This window comes from Apium graveolens, chromosome 5 (assembly GCF_009905375.1).
Source record: "Apium graveolens cultivar Ventura chromosome 5, ASM990537v1, whole genome shotgun sequence".
NCBI lineage: Eukaryota > Viridiplantae > Streptophyta > Magnoliopsida > Apiales > Apiaceae > Apium > Apium graveolens.
In genome coordinates, this window is record NC_133651.1 from 103520740 (window position 1) to 103538780 (window position 18041).

The 18041-nt window shown below is 33.0% G+C and overlaps 1 protein-coding gene across 3 annotated transcripts; it reads left to right on the forward strand.

Annotated features, from left to right (window-relative positions):
* The first annotated feature begins 3814 nt into the window (after positions 1 to 3814).
* LOC141724334 (putative methyltransferase PMT21) lies at positions 3815 to 8256 on the forward strand. 3 transcript variants are annotated; one of them, XM_074526446.1, is made up of 8 exons: positions 3815 to 3990; positions 5074 to 5411; positions 5525 to 5673; positions 5791 to 5986; positions 6153 to 6363; positions 6603 to 7278; positions 7405 to 7482; positions 7694 to 8256. In XM_074526446.1, exons 2-8 carry the CDS (start codon positions 5142 to 5144, stop codon positions 7908 to 7910), a joined length of 1797 nt encoding a protein of 598 aa, XP_074382547.1. In that variant the 5' UTR covers positions 3815 to 3990; positions 5074 to 5141; the 3' UTR covers positions 7911 to 8256. The 3 variants fall into 3 exon arrangements, with proteins under 3 accessions (XP_074382547.1, XP_074382548.1, XP_074382546.1); XM_074526447.1 differs by lacking the exon at positions 3815 to 3990 and adding an exon at positions 4397 to 4651; XM_074526445.1 differs by lacking the exon at positions 3815 to 3990 and adding an exon at positions 4398 to 4675.
* The last annotated feature ends 9785 nt before the right edge of the window (positions 8257 to 18041 follow it).

The following is an 18041-nucleotide window of genomic DNA, read 5'->3' on the forward strand; positions in this document are numbered from 1 at the left end:
GGCGATTTTCAAGGGAATAACTACCCAAAATTCAAATTCGTGGGAGGGAATAAACTGAAAGACGTTACAACCACTCGACTTTTCAAATTCCACGACCCACTGCCCGGACCAAAAGCCCTAATCCGGGTCATTTTCAACCGGATACAGATTTGGAAGCAAAAATTATCCAGGGTCAATCCGGGTATTTCTCTACTACACCAGATCCGGATTGGGGGGCAACCAGGAGCAGAAATTTTTCTAAAAGCATCTACTCTACCTTAATCCGGATTGGCATCTACTACAACAGATCCGGATTGGGGGGCAACCAGGAGCTTAGAAAAATTCTACTCTACCTTAATCCAGATCGGCATCTACTACACCATATTCGGATTGGGGGGCAACCAGGAGCAGAATTTTTTCTAAAGCGTCTACACTACCTTAATCCGGGTTGGCATCTATTACACCATATCCGGATTGGGGGGAAACCAGGAGCAGAAATTTTTCTAAAGCAATTGTTCTACCTTAATCCGGATTGGCATCTACTACTCCAGATCCGGATTGGGGGGCAACCAGGAGCAGAAAATTTCTCCTAAGGCAACTATGTAATTCTACTCAACTCCCTCATACAGAAAATCTGCGTAAGGGAGTGGAGGGCAAATGATAGGGTATAAGAGACCCCGCTAGGGCACAACCTGGACCTAAAGGATACCAGACTCGATCGATGGACCGAGACCCCCCTCTCCCAGAACAATCAAATGGAGAGCCCAGGCCCGGGTCCATCCCATGACCCGAATCCGGATCCAACCTGGGACCCGGACCACCTGCCTACCCGGATCCGGATCAGGGCTGAGACCACCATGAGGGGGGTCCCAGAAAACACATGCACATCCCGCAACCCGCCAAGGAAGGGTACGTGGGCACGTGACTGTGACAGCTATCAACAACCAACACACCAGACAAGCACGGCGCATGTCAGAAGGCCGTTAGGACACCCTGGAGGTGGTCCTCCCCTGGACACGTGTAAGCAATCCACCCAAGATAGGCGTCCTCTGCTCCCAAGATCCAACGACCCTGATTTAGAGGTAACAACCCCTAAACCCTACCTCTGGGCTATATATACCCCCAAGGCTGAAGGGCTTAGGGGTTAGGAAATATTCACTCTTACATACTCACCCTCTCATATCCATACACACACAGCAGCCTCTCTATTCACGTACATACAACTTCGTCTTCTCCAAAACCCTGTTCTTATTCTTACACCGGAGGCGCCGTGGGAGCCAAACCCCCTTCCGGTATTGTTTTGCAGGCGCCTAACCAGCAGCTACACCTCATTCACGCACAGAAGGTCCAGGAACGGCGTCGGACGGAGCCGCCCGCTCACCGGAGTTATCAATTATTAGTGACATTAAGAACTAATAATGTTTTTACAACACCGCCACAAAATCGTAATGTGCAATGGAAATCAGAACAAACCTTCAGACGGGAATTTGTATTACCTTCCTGTAAAACAACCACAGCATATTCAGAATGCACTAGGGATGGATGCCTGTAACCAACAAAGTCTACACCATATTGAGATCCCGATCTTACCACCCAATTTTTCATACGAAAATCATAGTAAGCCTTGTAAAAAACAGGGAAGGTGTCTCATTGACTTAACATGTAATCCCACAAGTGATAAATGTCTTTAGTACAATTGCCTTAACCTAATATCTTAAGACATTTTAGGGAATCACATAGGAAAAATGCTTCCTCCTCCATGTTCAACTGAAACCATTGCTTATCTTTCTCAGCTGTGACAATTGCTGACCAAAACATGCATGATTAAGAAGGCTAGTTTGTTCAGTATCTGCTAAAAGAAGTATGCTACAACCTGAAAGTATACCATGAGAATCTGACTGAATTAAAGAAGACTGAAGCTTTACCTGAAATGATCCTTGAAATCGGGTCTGCAAGAGCTTTAGCTGTAGCGTCCTTTCCTTTCCATCTTGGTGCCATGGAATCCTTCAATATAAAGACACAAGGATCATTAAGACCATACATTCCAAGCAAAGCGAAGAATGAATAACGATCAGATAGATTTTCCGCATATGATGAAATTAGCCTGTGACAAGTTTGTAAAATTTCCGCTAAATCATGTTCACGTTCATGTTGGTTATACCACGAAAACTGGAAGGAGGAACAGATGAAAATCACCACAGTGCCACTGTGGTGTGGATTCAAGTACCAACCCGCAACAAAACCTAAAATGAAGTTACTGTAAATGACATGAAACTTTGATCGAAATTTTGATAACCGTTTTAGTACACAATCAATAGACAATGACAGGTCCAAACATTAAAAATTCTACAAAGATCTCCTCTAAGTAGAACCTAGGACGATGACGTTCAGCACGCAGGTACAGGTTTATATAGACAACAGTCAACAGCCGGAAGCAATCAACTGCGATTCCTAAAATTATAATCGCAAACACAAACAAATGCTGACCCTCGAATGTTGTGGTTATATTTTAGAATTGTGTTTTTAGCCACTTTGAAGATCAACATAAATAATAAAGTTAAACATGAAATTAGAATCAATAGTCAAAGATGAATGATTACTTTGAATAGTGTTTCACATTTCAAAAAAAAAAAACAATACACAAACAAAACCATGTATTATGACAAGTGCGCGTTCAATTCAATATATACAGGAGACATTAGAAACTAGAATTAGTGCTTCTTTGCAACAAATTGCAACTCAAGTCAGCTTAAATCCGCTTAATGTTTTTCCTAGTTGCAAAAGTTTGGATTCGCCCTGCAGTCCGATCCAAAGGCCTTTTGGGTGCATTTACAAATAGCATATAGGTTCGAAAGTCATTAATCTTTAATTATAATATTACTTATAAGTTGTAAGCAAATCCTAAACTGAACTACAAATCAATTTCAAATCACCTCGTAACCTCTTACTCGAGTTTAAACTTAAGTAAGAAAAGCAACAAAAAGTAAGTTAAAAGATAAATAAAGTATTTTTACTTGCATACATAATTGTTGTCCCAAAATTTTTATAAAAAGTTAAAATAGGTGATATTAAATATAAATTTAAGAAAATTTCATTTCAAAAATGAAATTACTCACAAAGACATTGATATAATAATCAATTTTAAAAAGTGGATAATGAAAAAAAGGCTAACAAAATATGCAATGATGATCCAGATTTCCAAATACATCCTTGCTTCATCTAGTCTGTTATTATTTATTAACACCAAATCTAACTAATTTAAGCTATAGTACAGATCACAAGCAGGGAGAGATCATATTGCATATAAAACTTGTGAAAAAGATTAGAATAATCAAGTTTGGGAGTACTTGATCATCTGCAAAGAAGCTATTTAACGTGCAACATAATGTTTTTTATAATATCAGTCAACCTTAATTCACTTAACCTCCGTGTATAGATAGAATATTTTATTATATGTATTTCTTACACCTATTCTACAACTTTTAGTTATATATTTTTAAAATTTCAAAATTTAAAAAAAATTAGAAAATTAGAATGAGACCACGGTAGAATGTCAACTAATCTCAGGGCGTATCCTCATTTATATTGATATATATTGATGATTGATGACTGATGACTGATGACTGATGACTGATGACTGATTTAATAAATCGGGAACAATTGAGCTATAAATTATTGGATTCTTTCACAACTTGCCAATAAATCATAATCTATATTTTTCAACCATTTAGTTCCGATAGATAACCTGTTACTTCCAAAGAAACAAACGTACAAAGCTTAAACGGTAAGTTGGTATACAACATACCTTGAAGAGGAATTAAAAAAGGAAACACACTAAACAACACGAGTAATTAACCCACTTAACCCCTTACTAATTACAAAGCTCTGACAACAGGAGATAGAAAGTGTAGATAAAGCAACCATCATGACGTAACAGAGACCGTTTCACTAAAATTTGCATATTTGTACATAAGCTGAGCTTGGATTTTATTACATACAATTTCTACACAGGTACTCCCCCCTTGATCTTTATGCTCTGTTTGTCCTGCCTTTTTATTTACGTTTTCATTGTTATTTCTCTTTCTGGGGTTTGAAACAACAATTGATAATTCACAATGGCATAATTATGGGTTTTTATATCTTGCCAGTTCTCTAATTTTTACTGCCGTTTTTCACCATCTTCCGCTTTTCGTAGTGGGTTGCTTCTTTTTTTTTTCTGAGTTAATTGTTTTTCTTTATTTTTTAAATAATTGTTCATGAACAGGCTGAAACAAATTGGCTGGCTGTGGCTGGTGCAGTGTACTTTTGATGAGTGTAACTTTTTACCATTTTTCTACTTTTTTTTTTGTCTTAAAGGGATTTCATATATACATTATGTTAAAGTCCAAACTGTTGTTATCATTTTCTAAATACTTGGGCCCTGCTGTATCATGTGAATTTATTAAAGGCAATGAGACAATGGGAAAGTGTCATCTTGGTTGTTAGATATCATATCCTTATAGATTTTTTCAGTTCTTAAGTTATTAGAATAGATGTAGATAGCTATTGATCCACAATAGGCCCTCCTCCCCAGTTCTTGTAGTTTTCGGAACATTTTTCATACTTCCTGCATGTGTTGTTGAATCATACAGATTTATGTCTTTCAAGAACTGAATCGTGTTTACAAACTGAAGTAATGTCTTCACTGTCTAACTTGGTTAGTGTAATTAACTCAATTGGTTTCTGATCATGTAGGTGTATGTTAATGATTTTTGCTTGAAAATTTACTTGTTGACTCTATGAAGACAATGTGTTCAATTTTGTTCATAGTTCATCTTCTCCTTTATCCTTTGTTTATATTATATTAAAACTCAAACTTGTTGATCTGCTTAACTTTCTTGATCCAAGATTTCTGAAATTATGGAGAATTAGTAATGTCTGTGAATATGTACAGAAACTATTTTTAAGTTACTATCTTCAGTTCTTAGGTTTTCTATTGATATTTTAGTCTAGTTTACCAAGAACTGTCACTCGTTTGCACGTGTACGTAATTGATGAAATCAGAGACTACATATGGTTATCCCTAAAATATATCAGTGTTCATTTTTTGTGCAGATCTGATAGGATTGAGCTGCTAGTGACAACTTAACTTGCTTTCATCTAGCTTAATTAACTCTGGGACCATGAAGCACAATGATGGAAAAGTGGTACATCAGATTGATAAAAATACCAGAGTTGTGCCCTTGACATTCATGTGTATTGTGCTATGTGGGTTCTCGTTCTATCTGGGTAGAATATTTTGTTCTGAGAAGAACATGTACGAGGTTGACAACATCACCGGAGTAGTTAAATCGACCCAGAAAACTATTTCTGGTCCATCCAACATAAAATTCATGGACTTCCCTGAATGTGACATTGCCTATCAAGATTACACCCCGTGCACAGATCCCAAGGTAACTAAAAGTTTATGATTTTTTTTGCTTTAGTATGGTTTTTTTTGTCGGAGGTTGCTTCAGTATGGTTTGATATACCTATGTATATATGGTTTGACATTATCATGTGTCAGAGATGGAAAAAGTATGGTTATCGACGGCTTACGTTCTTGGAACGTCATTGTCCTTCTCCTTTTGAAAGAAAGGAATGTTTGGTTCCTCCACCGGATGGATACAAATCACCGATCAGATGGCCTAAGAGCAAAATTGAATGTTGGTACAGGTATTTGACATCTGATCTATTTTATGTTAAGTTCTAATCTATAAATTACTATTAATATTTGCCAAACAAGGTTCTTCTTTCTAGGTTTAAAGAGATTTTTTTTCACACTTGCTTTAGGAACGTGCCATATGATTGGATTAACAAGCGCAAGTCCAATCAGAACTGGTTAAGGAAGGAAGGTGAGAAGTTTCTCTTTCCTGGTGGAGGTACCATGTTTCCGAACGGAGTTGGTGCATATATTGATATGATGGAGGATCTTATTCCTGAAATGAAAGACGGGACTATTAGGACTGCTATTGATACTGGGTGTGGGGTAAATTCATCTTTTTAGTTTTGAAAGTTTATATTGCTGTTGCAGAATTCGTTACCTGCAGTTACGATGAGAAACAGTTTTGCATGATCATTTTACTCTCTTAATATGCAATTTACATATCATGTGAAGATTCTTTAGTCCATTTATCTTCAAATATATTGTTTAGGTTGCTAGCTGGGGAGGTGATTTACTTGATCGTGGGATCTTGACAGTCTCGCTTGCCCCACGAGATAATCACGAGGCGCAAGTCCAATTTGCCCTGGAACGGGGAATTCCTGCGATTCTGGGAATTATTTCCACACAGAGGCTTCCTTTTCCCTCAAACTCATTTGATATGGCTCATTGTTCAAGATGCCTCATCCCTTGGACAGAATTTGGTATCTTTTCTTTTTCTTTTGTTACTTTGGCGAAGTTTTTATTATATATAAATTTGTAAGATTTAGTGAGTTGCAATTAATCTAGGTTGTGATGTCTCAGTGAAGAGTGCATGTCATCTGTTCTAACTAACTAATTGTGGTTGCGGGAATTCATATAAATATTATAAAGCCAATGTAGTTCGCATTTGATATGGCTCCTGCAATGAACTTTTTGCCAATGCAGTTTGATTTAATTTCAGGTGGAGTCTACCTCCTAGAAGTTCATCGAATACTTCGGCCTGGAGGATTCTGGGTCCTATCTGGCCCACCTGTAAACTATAAAAGACGTTGGAAAGGTTGGAACACTACACTTGAAGAGCAAAAGTCTGATTATGAGAAGCTGCAAGAAATGCTCACTTCAATGTGCTTTAAGTTATTTGACAAGAAAAACGATATTGCCGTTTGGCAGAAGACTACAGATAATGACTGTTATATGAAGCTCTCTGTACCAGACACATATCCACCAAAGTGTGATGATGGAACTGAACCAGATTCAGCATGGTATACTCCACTCTGGCCCTGTGTTGTTGTCCCGAACAAGAATGTCAAGAATCTATCACTGTCATCCATTCCTAAATGGCCACAAAGATTGAATGTTGCACCAATACGTGTTTATGATGTTCGCCGTAGCAATGAGAATACCTTCAGTCGTGATAACTTTAAATGGAAGAAGCGGGCCAAGCACTACAAGAAGTTGCTCCCCACAATTGGGACTGATAAGATAAGAAACGTAATTGACATGAATACCATTTATGGAGGTTTCGCTGCTGCTGTGGTAGATGATCCCTTGTGGGTGATGAATGTAGTCTCCTGCTCTGCTAAGAACACGCTTGCGGTTGTCTTCGACAGAGGTCTCATTGGAACATACCATGACTGGTAAATATTGCTGCACTAAACAATCAGCTGAAGCCTAAACTCGTTGCTACACTCTTTTGCTTTGATGTGATAAATAATTTGCAGTTACTTATACATGTGCTGATGTAATTGGATGCTCTGTTGCAGGTGTGAGGCTTTTTCAACATATCCACGGACTTATGATTTGCTTCATGCAGATGGTCTCTTTACCTCCGAAAGTCACAGGTAAATCACTTGTTTATATTCCTCAACATTTTACCTGCTAATGCTAAATCTCTATCAAATGTATAACATTTTAAGCATTTGCTTGAGCTTTGAGCTAATTTTTTTAATGAAGCCACAAAAAATGTAAAATATGAAAATTAGTGTCTGCAGATAAATTTTACAACTGCAGCCAGTCTTGACATTATTTTTGAACTTTTAAATACGTGGCCAGATGCGATATGAAGTATGTATTATTAGAGATGGATCGGATCCTTCGACCTAATGGGTATGCTATAATTCGAGATTCAAGCTTCTTCATAGATCCGATAGAAACTATTGCAAAAGGATTGAGATGGAACTGCCGTAAAGAAGCCACTGAAGATGGAGGTACAAAGGATAAGTTGTTAATTTGCCAGAAGAGATTATGGTACTCCAAGCAAAGCTCATGAGCTAAGGAAGAATCAGTGAAATCCAAGTGTTGTTGTAAACTATGTGGAATGATTGTAAAAGCAGCTACAGGAGAGAAGTAAAATCCATACCGTTCACATATAAAAAAAGGTACTAATATATAGAATCTTGAAATCCATATATCTGCATAAGCATTTGTATATCCCCTTGGGTGGAGCTACTCTTAGTTGCGCAGCACTTATTTAGCTTATTTTGGAAGGTGTCCAAAAACAAATTCATTAGGTCTGCTTAGCAAAGCCCAACAAAAATCCATATATCTGCATAAGCATTTGTATATCCCCTTGGGTGGAGCTACTCTTTGTTCAATAGTGGCGCAGAATTTATTTAGGTTGTTTTGCAGTTACAGTATTTATGCTTAGAATCTTCGAGGGGAGAGATCCCTTCTTTGGGGTGCCCGCCGTCAGGTTGGGCGGGTTGATTACAAAACCCTAACTCAATTCATTTAATTCGGTTTTATTAATTTGTAACTCATCTAAAATTCGGTTTAAATTTTTTCGAGTTGGGTCGGTTTCAATTTGGGTCGGCTAGAATAAGGAAATATACAATTTCTTCGTCAACTCTCTGAAGTTTCTCTTAGAAAATGAAAGTAACAAGTGTGAATAGAGTCGGATCATTCAAAAGTATAGTTTTTCGAAAGACACTAGGAATTTTTGCCCGCGCTACGTGTTCTAAATAAATTTAATTTTTTTAAAATATATTAATTAATATAAAGAGAAATATTTACGTAATTTTTCAGTTGAACACTAACACAACATTACTTTTTAACGATTTTTTTTACATGAATATACTTTTTCACATATGTTAGAAAAATATATTTAAAACACTAAGACAACGTAATAAATGTAAATTTTTATATATATATATATATATGTTTTTACTCAATGTAAACATATTTATAAAAAATAACGATATATATATATATATATACGAAAAAGTTCCTTTATACTGTCGACCCGATTATAAATGTAATAATTTGTTTTTGGAATCTAATGTATATATTTATATGATTATATTTAACTTAAAAAAATTGGTTAAATTTTATACTGTCATAACTTTTTGTAACATCCAACCTCATTTTTGAATATAAAATAATTGAAAGAGTACATACATCTTATGATATCAATTTATCATATCAAATATGAATCGAGGGAGCCAATCTTAAGAAGCCAACATTCAACGCGGATGCGGGATGCGACGATTACAGGATTTTTGGGCTCACGGACTTGGCCGGATTCTCCCAATACTTTGTTGATTGCAATGTGGACCTGAGACTTTGTTCCTTGAAAGAATTTGACAGGCTAAGACTTAAGCATCTATCTTAAATCAACTTCGCCCTGGTTTGTGCAAATGAAACTTAACCAATTAATGTGGAACTTTAGTATTAGAAGACACCAATTTATTTGTCAAATTGATACATTCAAGACTTACCACTTACAAATACCTCTATGCTAAATAAATTGTATTGTACATATATGTGATGCACTCTTCAGATTAGAAAGCACAAGTATAACAGAATCATACTCAATCATTACTGGACCCAGATAGTCCCGTAGCTAGCAAAATTTATGTCAAGACATATTAAGTCACTTAGGAACATACCGCTTCCAGGAGTTTCCTTCAAAGCAGACGAAGATAACTTCTTATTTCCTGCTACTGCTTCAGATAATTGTATAAAGTGCTCAAATTATGTTTTCTTGTTAAAAATTTCTTTCTCAATGCCAAGATCAATGGCATCAGGCAGCAAGTCGACATTGTCTTTCAAGTCATCTTCATCATATACAAAAAAATCATCGTCCTCATGTTGCTGGCTGAGCCAATAGTTATAGAACCATGTCGAGGTTGTCATCAATTGCCACCATTCTGATGAGCAGCCCTTCACTTGATGAAGAGCAGCTGAAATAAAGAGTGGGTCATTTCGATTCAAGGCAGACTTTTCTTTAGAGATTCATTTCATTCTTAACTTTCGAAAATTGAAACAAAAAAACACAATGCAGAGTAGTAACTTACGACTTTCCATTTTTCATTGAGAATGGAGTTAACAGAACCATCTGAATCAGTAGGCCGAGTAGAAGTAAGATTGTTCTGAATAACTATTTTTCTATATTTTCAAGCAGTGCAAAAACAGTATTAGCCTCTAAAATCTTAGGCCTTACTTTAAAAGCTTTCATGCAATATAATTTATTTTGCACGGATTGAACAGTTTTTATATAACTTTGCAATATGTGAATTAGATAAAAAAATTGAATGAAGTCATAAAAATGATTAACTTATATGTTTAAAAACTAAGAAAAATTAGTCAAAAAATTAGAAAAAACACTATAATCGATAGGTTATCAAATTGTAGCATGATTTAAGAAAATATAACAAAGTAAAGGGAGACAATGGATACACACAAATCTCTGCTTAAAATCTTGGAAATCACAGGTAAATAAATTAAAATTTCACATCTACAAATATAAACTTCACATGTTAAAAAACACATACAAACATGTTTAATTCGTTGTTGATATGCTTTTCTCAGCTATATATTTCAGATGTGTGTATCGAAACTTGAAACTTGAACTCAGATGCATAAAAACAACGGAGAAGGAATTTAGATAAATAATCTTTTAGCGAAAGTGATATAAATCTATGGGTTACGCACCTTCTGTTTAATGAGTATAATATGAAAGGTTTTATGGAGCCCAATTAAAGTAAAACTTATAATTTGGGTAAGAACAACATTTATAGAAAGGCTAATGTAAGCTTACCTTGATAATGCAAGAGATCTTCGTGCTTCTGAAGATAGCTTCGATTGCACATTGAGGCATTAATTAGATCTGGTCCCAGGGAAGCAAGAGATACTATCAACCATTTGATAATTCCGGTAAACAAAAGCTTCATATGAACTGGTTACTGAATGGTATTACCAGAAGGTCACGGGCCATCTTCGATAATATAGGATATTTGGAGCTTTCAGTTCTCCACCAACCAATTAAGTATAAATCTCTGGTCCATGGGAAGATCGGCTCTTCAATATACCATTATAATTCAGAATTAGGGGCTCAATTATGTTGTTTAATAAACTCATATACTCGTTCATGCAATTAAACCCCAAGTTTTGGAGTCTCTCAAGTGTACGCGTAGGAAAAGCTTCTTCTTCCGAGTCTGGATTAGAGGGCTTCGAATCAGAAGGCTTAGTTTCAAAAGGTTTCAAAGAGTGTAAATCTTCAAGACTATGCATCTTATAATCATCACATATTCTCCGAATGGCCTCGAGAACAGCCGTGACTTTCGAGTTTCCGAAATTGTGGTCATACTTCAAAAAAAGAAAAATCTACATATTTCTTCTTACAGCGCGGATTTATCACGATAGCAATAGGCAATACCAAGAACATGTCATCCCATTACTTATCAAACTTTTGTAGCAAATCTGCAGCTAGATCTAACTTGTTAGTACACATAGATTATTTCCTCAAGCTTGCCTGAAGCTCATGAAGATTATGAAGATAAAAGATGGAAGTATGATGCTCTCTGAAGAACAACACTTCAACTGCATTATATATGTCATTCACCAGTCTTCAAACACAGCTTATATCACAAAGTGAAATAACTTATTTGACAATGGAAACTTGTTTTTATCTTACCAATGTTCTCCTTGCCTTAATGCAATTTAGTACGTTGACTGAATTTAGCCGCCTAATCTGAATCTGCAAAGCAGACGCAGTAGTCACATATGGGATTAGTTAAGAATACGCAGTAAGGATATGTCAAACGACACTTAAATTAAAATTGACTTACGTTGATTTGATTTGGTCATCATTTTTTCTCTTGAATTTGGAATGTTCTCTCTGTGGAAAAATGAAACCTATATTTTCACTAACAAAATCAGGCGTTTCATCAGCTTCTCCAAACATAAATAATAAACATGTTTTGTCATAGAGTTATGAATAATAATTATCTTCATTATCTGTCTTCGCATGACTAAGATATGTGGCTTAGAGTTGGTGTTAGTATAATTGTTGATCTGTGGGTCGTGACTCGTGATATAGTGTTGGTGTTTGTATAGCTCTTGAGATAAAAAGTTATATAATTTGGATATACAGATGAAACATAATTTGGTTTATAGTTTATATAACCATACTAAAGCACAATCCAATTATGTCTAAAATACATTGTAGACATAACTATGCTTTATCTGTTTAACGGCAATGTAAATTCATTATCTGAAGGAAACATACTACATTGATCACAGGGTAGTAATTGTACAAATGGATCTAAACATATAGACTGTACAAATTTTAATCTTTAACATTTTACATTGGCACAAATAATCAGTTTCGCCTAATGTGGGTAATTTGATTGAATACAAACACCATTTTTTACAACTCTAACATGGTTTTTGGTAAACATTCTTTAAAGTATCTTCTCAGAATGAGGAGATAATCAGCATATTCTTTAAAGACACGTCACAAAATTCGAGTAACATGACTGTTAAAATCAGAAAAACTAAATAAAATTGATAACTACCATTCGGTTATTCTAAATTGTGGTAACTGTTTAATTGATTAGAAAAGAACTGGCCCAAAACTACTGGACATACTCACACGTATATATACCTTGGGGTGTTTTTTTACATTTAGATGTATACAACAAATTATAAAATGACTTCACGAAGTGAAAGGAGGAAGAGATGGTTAGGCATAAAGAATGTAGCAAAGCAAGAGTTGCAAAATTTGGCTATAACGTGCGCAGCTATAACGTGCGCAGACTTCAATAATGACATGGAAGAAGCAAAGATTTTCTACTCAGAGATGTATGCTACAATGGAAAACAGACAATCTGGATTGTTTGCTCGTTCCGTTGGCCTTGAGGAATAATTTATGTAATATTTAAATGTTTATCTGATTTTATGATTTATATTGATTTATATTACAAACTGAATGGCATTACTTTCAATGTTTCACAGTGAAATAGAAAATACTTTGAAGAATGGATCAAGGAAAAAACGTGGAGAGTCATCACAAAGTAGTACTAAAATTTCACATTCTTATATAGGGAATTCACTCAGATTCCTAGGTGATACGTACACATCTCTACGTGGTCATGAGAAAAACTTCAAACAGAACACAGAAGAAATGATAAGTGCATTTCAAAACTTTGGAGATGGGTGGAAAGAACATCTTAATAATTTGAATGTTCGTGCTGATATGTTGATTGGAGAAAGTGGAAAGCTTCGCATATTATTAGATGATTATACTCGAAATATATAAATTATGTTCCAGTCGATATGTTATGATGATGTATCATAATTTTTCAAGTTGGAGGATAGTAATAAACGCTTTTATGCAAAAAATCTATATAGGAATGATTGTTTATGTTGGATTACTATCATTTTATGTTTACTGTAGATGATTAAAAAGATATATATACATTGAACAACAATTTATGTTGTTCATTCTATCTACAAATATATTTTTCTTACATGATCCACATATATCAAATTCACATAAATTGAAAGATTTTTATACTTTCGCAACCTGACCATCGTTTGCTGGTTCGGGATCATTAATTTCAAAGTCTTGAAATCTTGCTTGCTCTGACCCAATACCTAAATCTATGTTTAAGAAATTCTGTATATCTGCAACAGGCCTATCAAATGTTCGAAGGTCTTGCAAATCTTGTCTGCCAAGTATTGCCAAACGACGTGCAACTGCACTCCTATGAGGGTGAACCAAATTAAGTTCATAACAGATATTCTTATCATTGAGCCTTGAAAGAATAAGTCTAAAAGTCTGTCTAGTATGTGTTGTAATTCCTTCTTCTTTGTAATATTTGCATTCACGATATGCTTGTATATTGTCGGTTTCAATGATAACCCGTTCGTAAGAATCCTGGAATACACGGCGCATGCCGAATAGAATAGCCCATAATGCACTATTCAAATTTGTAAGGCCCGAAATTATGTCATAAGTCAGTCTAAGAAGATGACCTCATGCGTCTCTTACAACAACAATAATATCGTTTCTATTATCGCCTTGAGGAACATTCTGAATAAACTCACTATGCACATTGATCTTCACCCAACCATTAGGAGGAAATTGCCATACACGCTCAACATGTTCCATTCTCCTTAAATGTAAAACACAACAGTTAACTGTTTATGGGTATAACTTGATTATATGAGATATTATAAAATGATTCATGCTAATATATAAAGAACATAATTCAAGAGATATGTCTGCTCCAAATAGTTGTAGAGTTTTAAATAACTAAAAAAATAAATAGAAGAGTTGAGAAAATGAGTCTATTCCAAATAGTTGTGGAATTTTAAATTACTAAAACTATTGGAACAATTTAGACTGGACTATTGTTTAAGTCTTCATTAGAATTGTTAAAATATCTATTATAATAGTTTATGAATTAGTTATTGTGATTTAATTTCTTTATTAGAAATTAAATAAGTTTGTTTAGTACCAATTTATTAATTATTTTAGAACAAACTTCATTTATCCAAAATTCAAACCGGCAATGATATATGTGCTTGGAAATTGTGATCGCAATATATGTAAATTAATACAACTATATATAAATCTCAAAGTAATGAATTCCACCCAAATAATGGTAAGATTTAAACCAAAATTATATTATAATTGATTTGTGCCTCATAGTTCAGATCTGGCATTTCAAAATTATGAAACATATTACACTCACCCTATAGTGTTGTTAGATTATCCAGTGCACCAACAGTTTCAGTTGTAACCATGATTTAGGCAAGTTTATTACAAGTAGTTAGTAAACCTCTTCATGAGTCAAATGCATTCACCTGCAAGACACCGAGTTTTGGATACAGGGAAAACAAACAAACAGGCAAGCAACTGACAAAAATTATTGAAAAAAATTACAAAAAATGTAACTCTTAAATTCGGATCATCTGATCATGTGTTGGATAGAGTGTATAGCATAGTTCTAAGTTCATGAAAAATAAATACACATCTGTATTTTTTTCACCTTTTTCAACCTAAGTTAAGTGAGCTTCTTAAATGAAAGCACCAGTTTTCAGCACCAGTTTTCAGGATCACCTATATCAAGCACCTTTTTAAGTGAGATTTCAGGATCACCTATATCAAGCATTTTGTATATAAAAGAGAAATGACATTTTTTAAATAATAGAATCGAGCATCTTGCATTTACAAATATAAATTTAATTTTATATTGGAAGTTCACTTAATTTTAGATAATTAATTAAAGTTAACTTTAATATCATTAACCCCTTAAAAATATATATACTTTTTAACTAAGCAAAAAAAATAAAATATGTGAGGAATAAGTGTAAAATAAAATTATAAAATATTTTATATACAAAATTAAATAATTTTTTTGTATTAAAAGAATCCACATATATGTACATGTATAATGGTTAAAGAAGTAGTAGTATTTAATCCTTTGCCAAACAGTCCGCTAATAAGCCCATAATAAATAATATTTCTATTAGAAGAGTAAGTAATCATTTGATGATTTATGGAGGCGGAAGTTCAAAAATTGAGTACTCATCATCAATAACGGAGGTAGATTAATCTAAATATTAATTAACTTTTGTTCATTTGAATGTTGTTGTTCTTCCAATAGTAAATTTTCTTTCAATGGAAATATTGGAAGTAGGATTTATCTTGTACTGATAAAATTTATTAAATTTATTGATGATATTAATATATATAAAGAAAGTAATATTATCTTTGATAGTATCAATTTAATTTTATCTGTCACTCATGTTGTATATATATTATCATAATGCCAAATTGTTTACAAAGAAGTTAATGCAACATTTTATATATAATCATGGTCTAATGTCCTGTTAACCAAATTGGATTTCTAAATATCATATAGTTATGTAATTCCTATTAAATATTGGGGTTCTTATGATTGCTATTGATAGATATTGAAATATATAAATTGCAGGACTAAAATTAATAAGAAGCACAAAAGTTGAGAGTTCTTATATAAAAAAGAAATTGCTACAAAATTAACAAATGAAAGTGAAGATTTTTGATTGTATATGTTTAAGGTATTGAAGTGAAAATTTTATATGAGAAAATAATATATTGTCCAATATCGCATACATGAATTTGTATAAACTACTAAATAAGATTACAAAATTTTATTTAAGATTGTTGTTAGTAATCTATTTCTTTATTAAATCATATATAAGAAAAAATATTGTTAAAATATATTCGATAAAAGTATGCATAGTATTAACTTACAAAGTTATTAACAAATAGTGCTAGAAAGTGTATCTTGGTCACCATTCTAATTCCATTTCTTCAATACATCCATATTTTCGAACAAAAATTATTTGAGTCTCTAGTTGGAACTTAAACTAAATTATTTTTGCTTATGAGATGCGAAAAATTGTGAAGTAAATATAAAAAAAATATGTAACTTAATATAACTTATAAAATATGTTGTGTAATAATGTGGAGTAAAATATGATGTTATTGATAAGAGGAAGGACCTTAATTCAAAAGATGGATAATAGCGACTACACACCTTAAATTTGTTAAGTTCTCAATATGCATTTCATAATTTATACATAAATGTGACTGATAAATACATATTTTTTTATTAATGTCTGACAAAGTATGTTAAATTAGTTATAATTTTCTCAACATTTTGACCCAATTAAATTAATAAAAATTTCAAATTAATTACTTTGACAACTTGTATTAAATTAAGATTAAAAAATTTATCAAATTTTATTAGAATATTTGTTTAGATAGGAAAACCTAAACATTTTTCTTTCCTGTTATCATGTATGCCTAGTCTCGCAATTTTTAATTTAAAAAAATATCACAAATTTGGTTTAAGAGTCATTACCTAGTTAATTTTTTTTTAATTCATATTGATACTAAACTATCTAATAATAGAAAAAATATTAAGTTAAAAATATATATATAAAGTGAAACATTTTTTATAAATTATTTAAATTTAAATATATCATGTAACAGTTTGCCTACTCTTATATATATATATATATATATATATATATATATATATAGGTACAAGTTATTTTTAAAATGATTTGTTGAAAATCTTAAATTTTTAACAATCTAAATTAATTTATACAAATAAATAAATTTAGTTTTGAGAAAAAATAATTATACGAACAACTTTTGTACCCGAGAATATGAAATAAGTAATTTGCGGTTAATGTTTGTTTTACCAAAAAAAATATTTTGCATTACATTTGAAATCATTTTATATTAAGTTTTCATTCATACAAATAACTATACATGAGTTGAGTCCCACAAATCTTTAAATTATTAATTAACTACTTATAAAGAGCAAATATTTGTAATTTTAAATCACTGTAATTACTTTGTATAATTGAGAAGGAGAATTTTGCGTGCCTCCCACATTTTATTTTATGATTTTTTACTATTATTTTTGAAGGAAACTTAAAGATAAGAAGTATATTAATTTTAAATAAAGTTGATGAAGGTTAATGTTTGAATTAGGTATAGTATTTTCCAATTAGTTAAATTAAAATAAATGAGGAAAAATACAGTAATTCTGAGCTCAAAAAATAAGACTACCATTGTCAAAATTTTCTGAAATTTAACTATATGGTGCATAAGATAACATATGCCAATATTTCTCCTCAACTCCTAAGCACAATTAGAGGACCAGTATAATTTTCTTGAAAAAATTAAGAAGATCAGTAGCTTGAAAAGGCTATAGCTCTTTATCAAATATGTAAAAATAACATTTAGTGGGGAATGGGGATCATAAATGAGAAAGTAAAGGTATCGTGATATATATATTTTTAATACTCAGGTCAACAAAATTCTTTATTATAGTACTATACAATTATACTGACATCTCGATTGCAGAATCTGGGTTCATAAGAGGATTAGCTAATGCAACCTTATAACCCAACCCACAGTGAAGTCCCTCCAAATTAGCAGTGGTAAAGGTATTTATAGATGCTTCAAATATCTCTTTCTTTACTTTGTTAATTTGTACATGACACCATATGTATCGAGAACATAATAAAGAATATTACAATCTAACAACCTACATAAGAATAGTAAAAAACTTACGGGCAAAGACACATATAATCATAGGTGTAACTC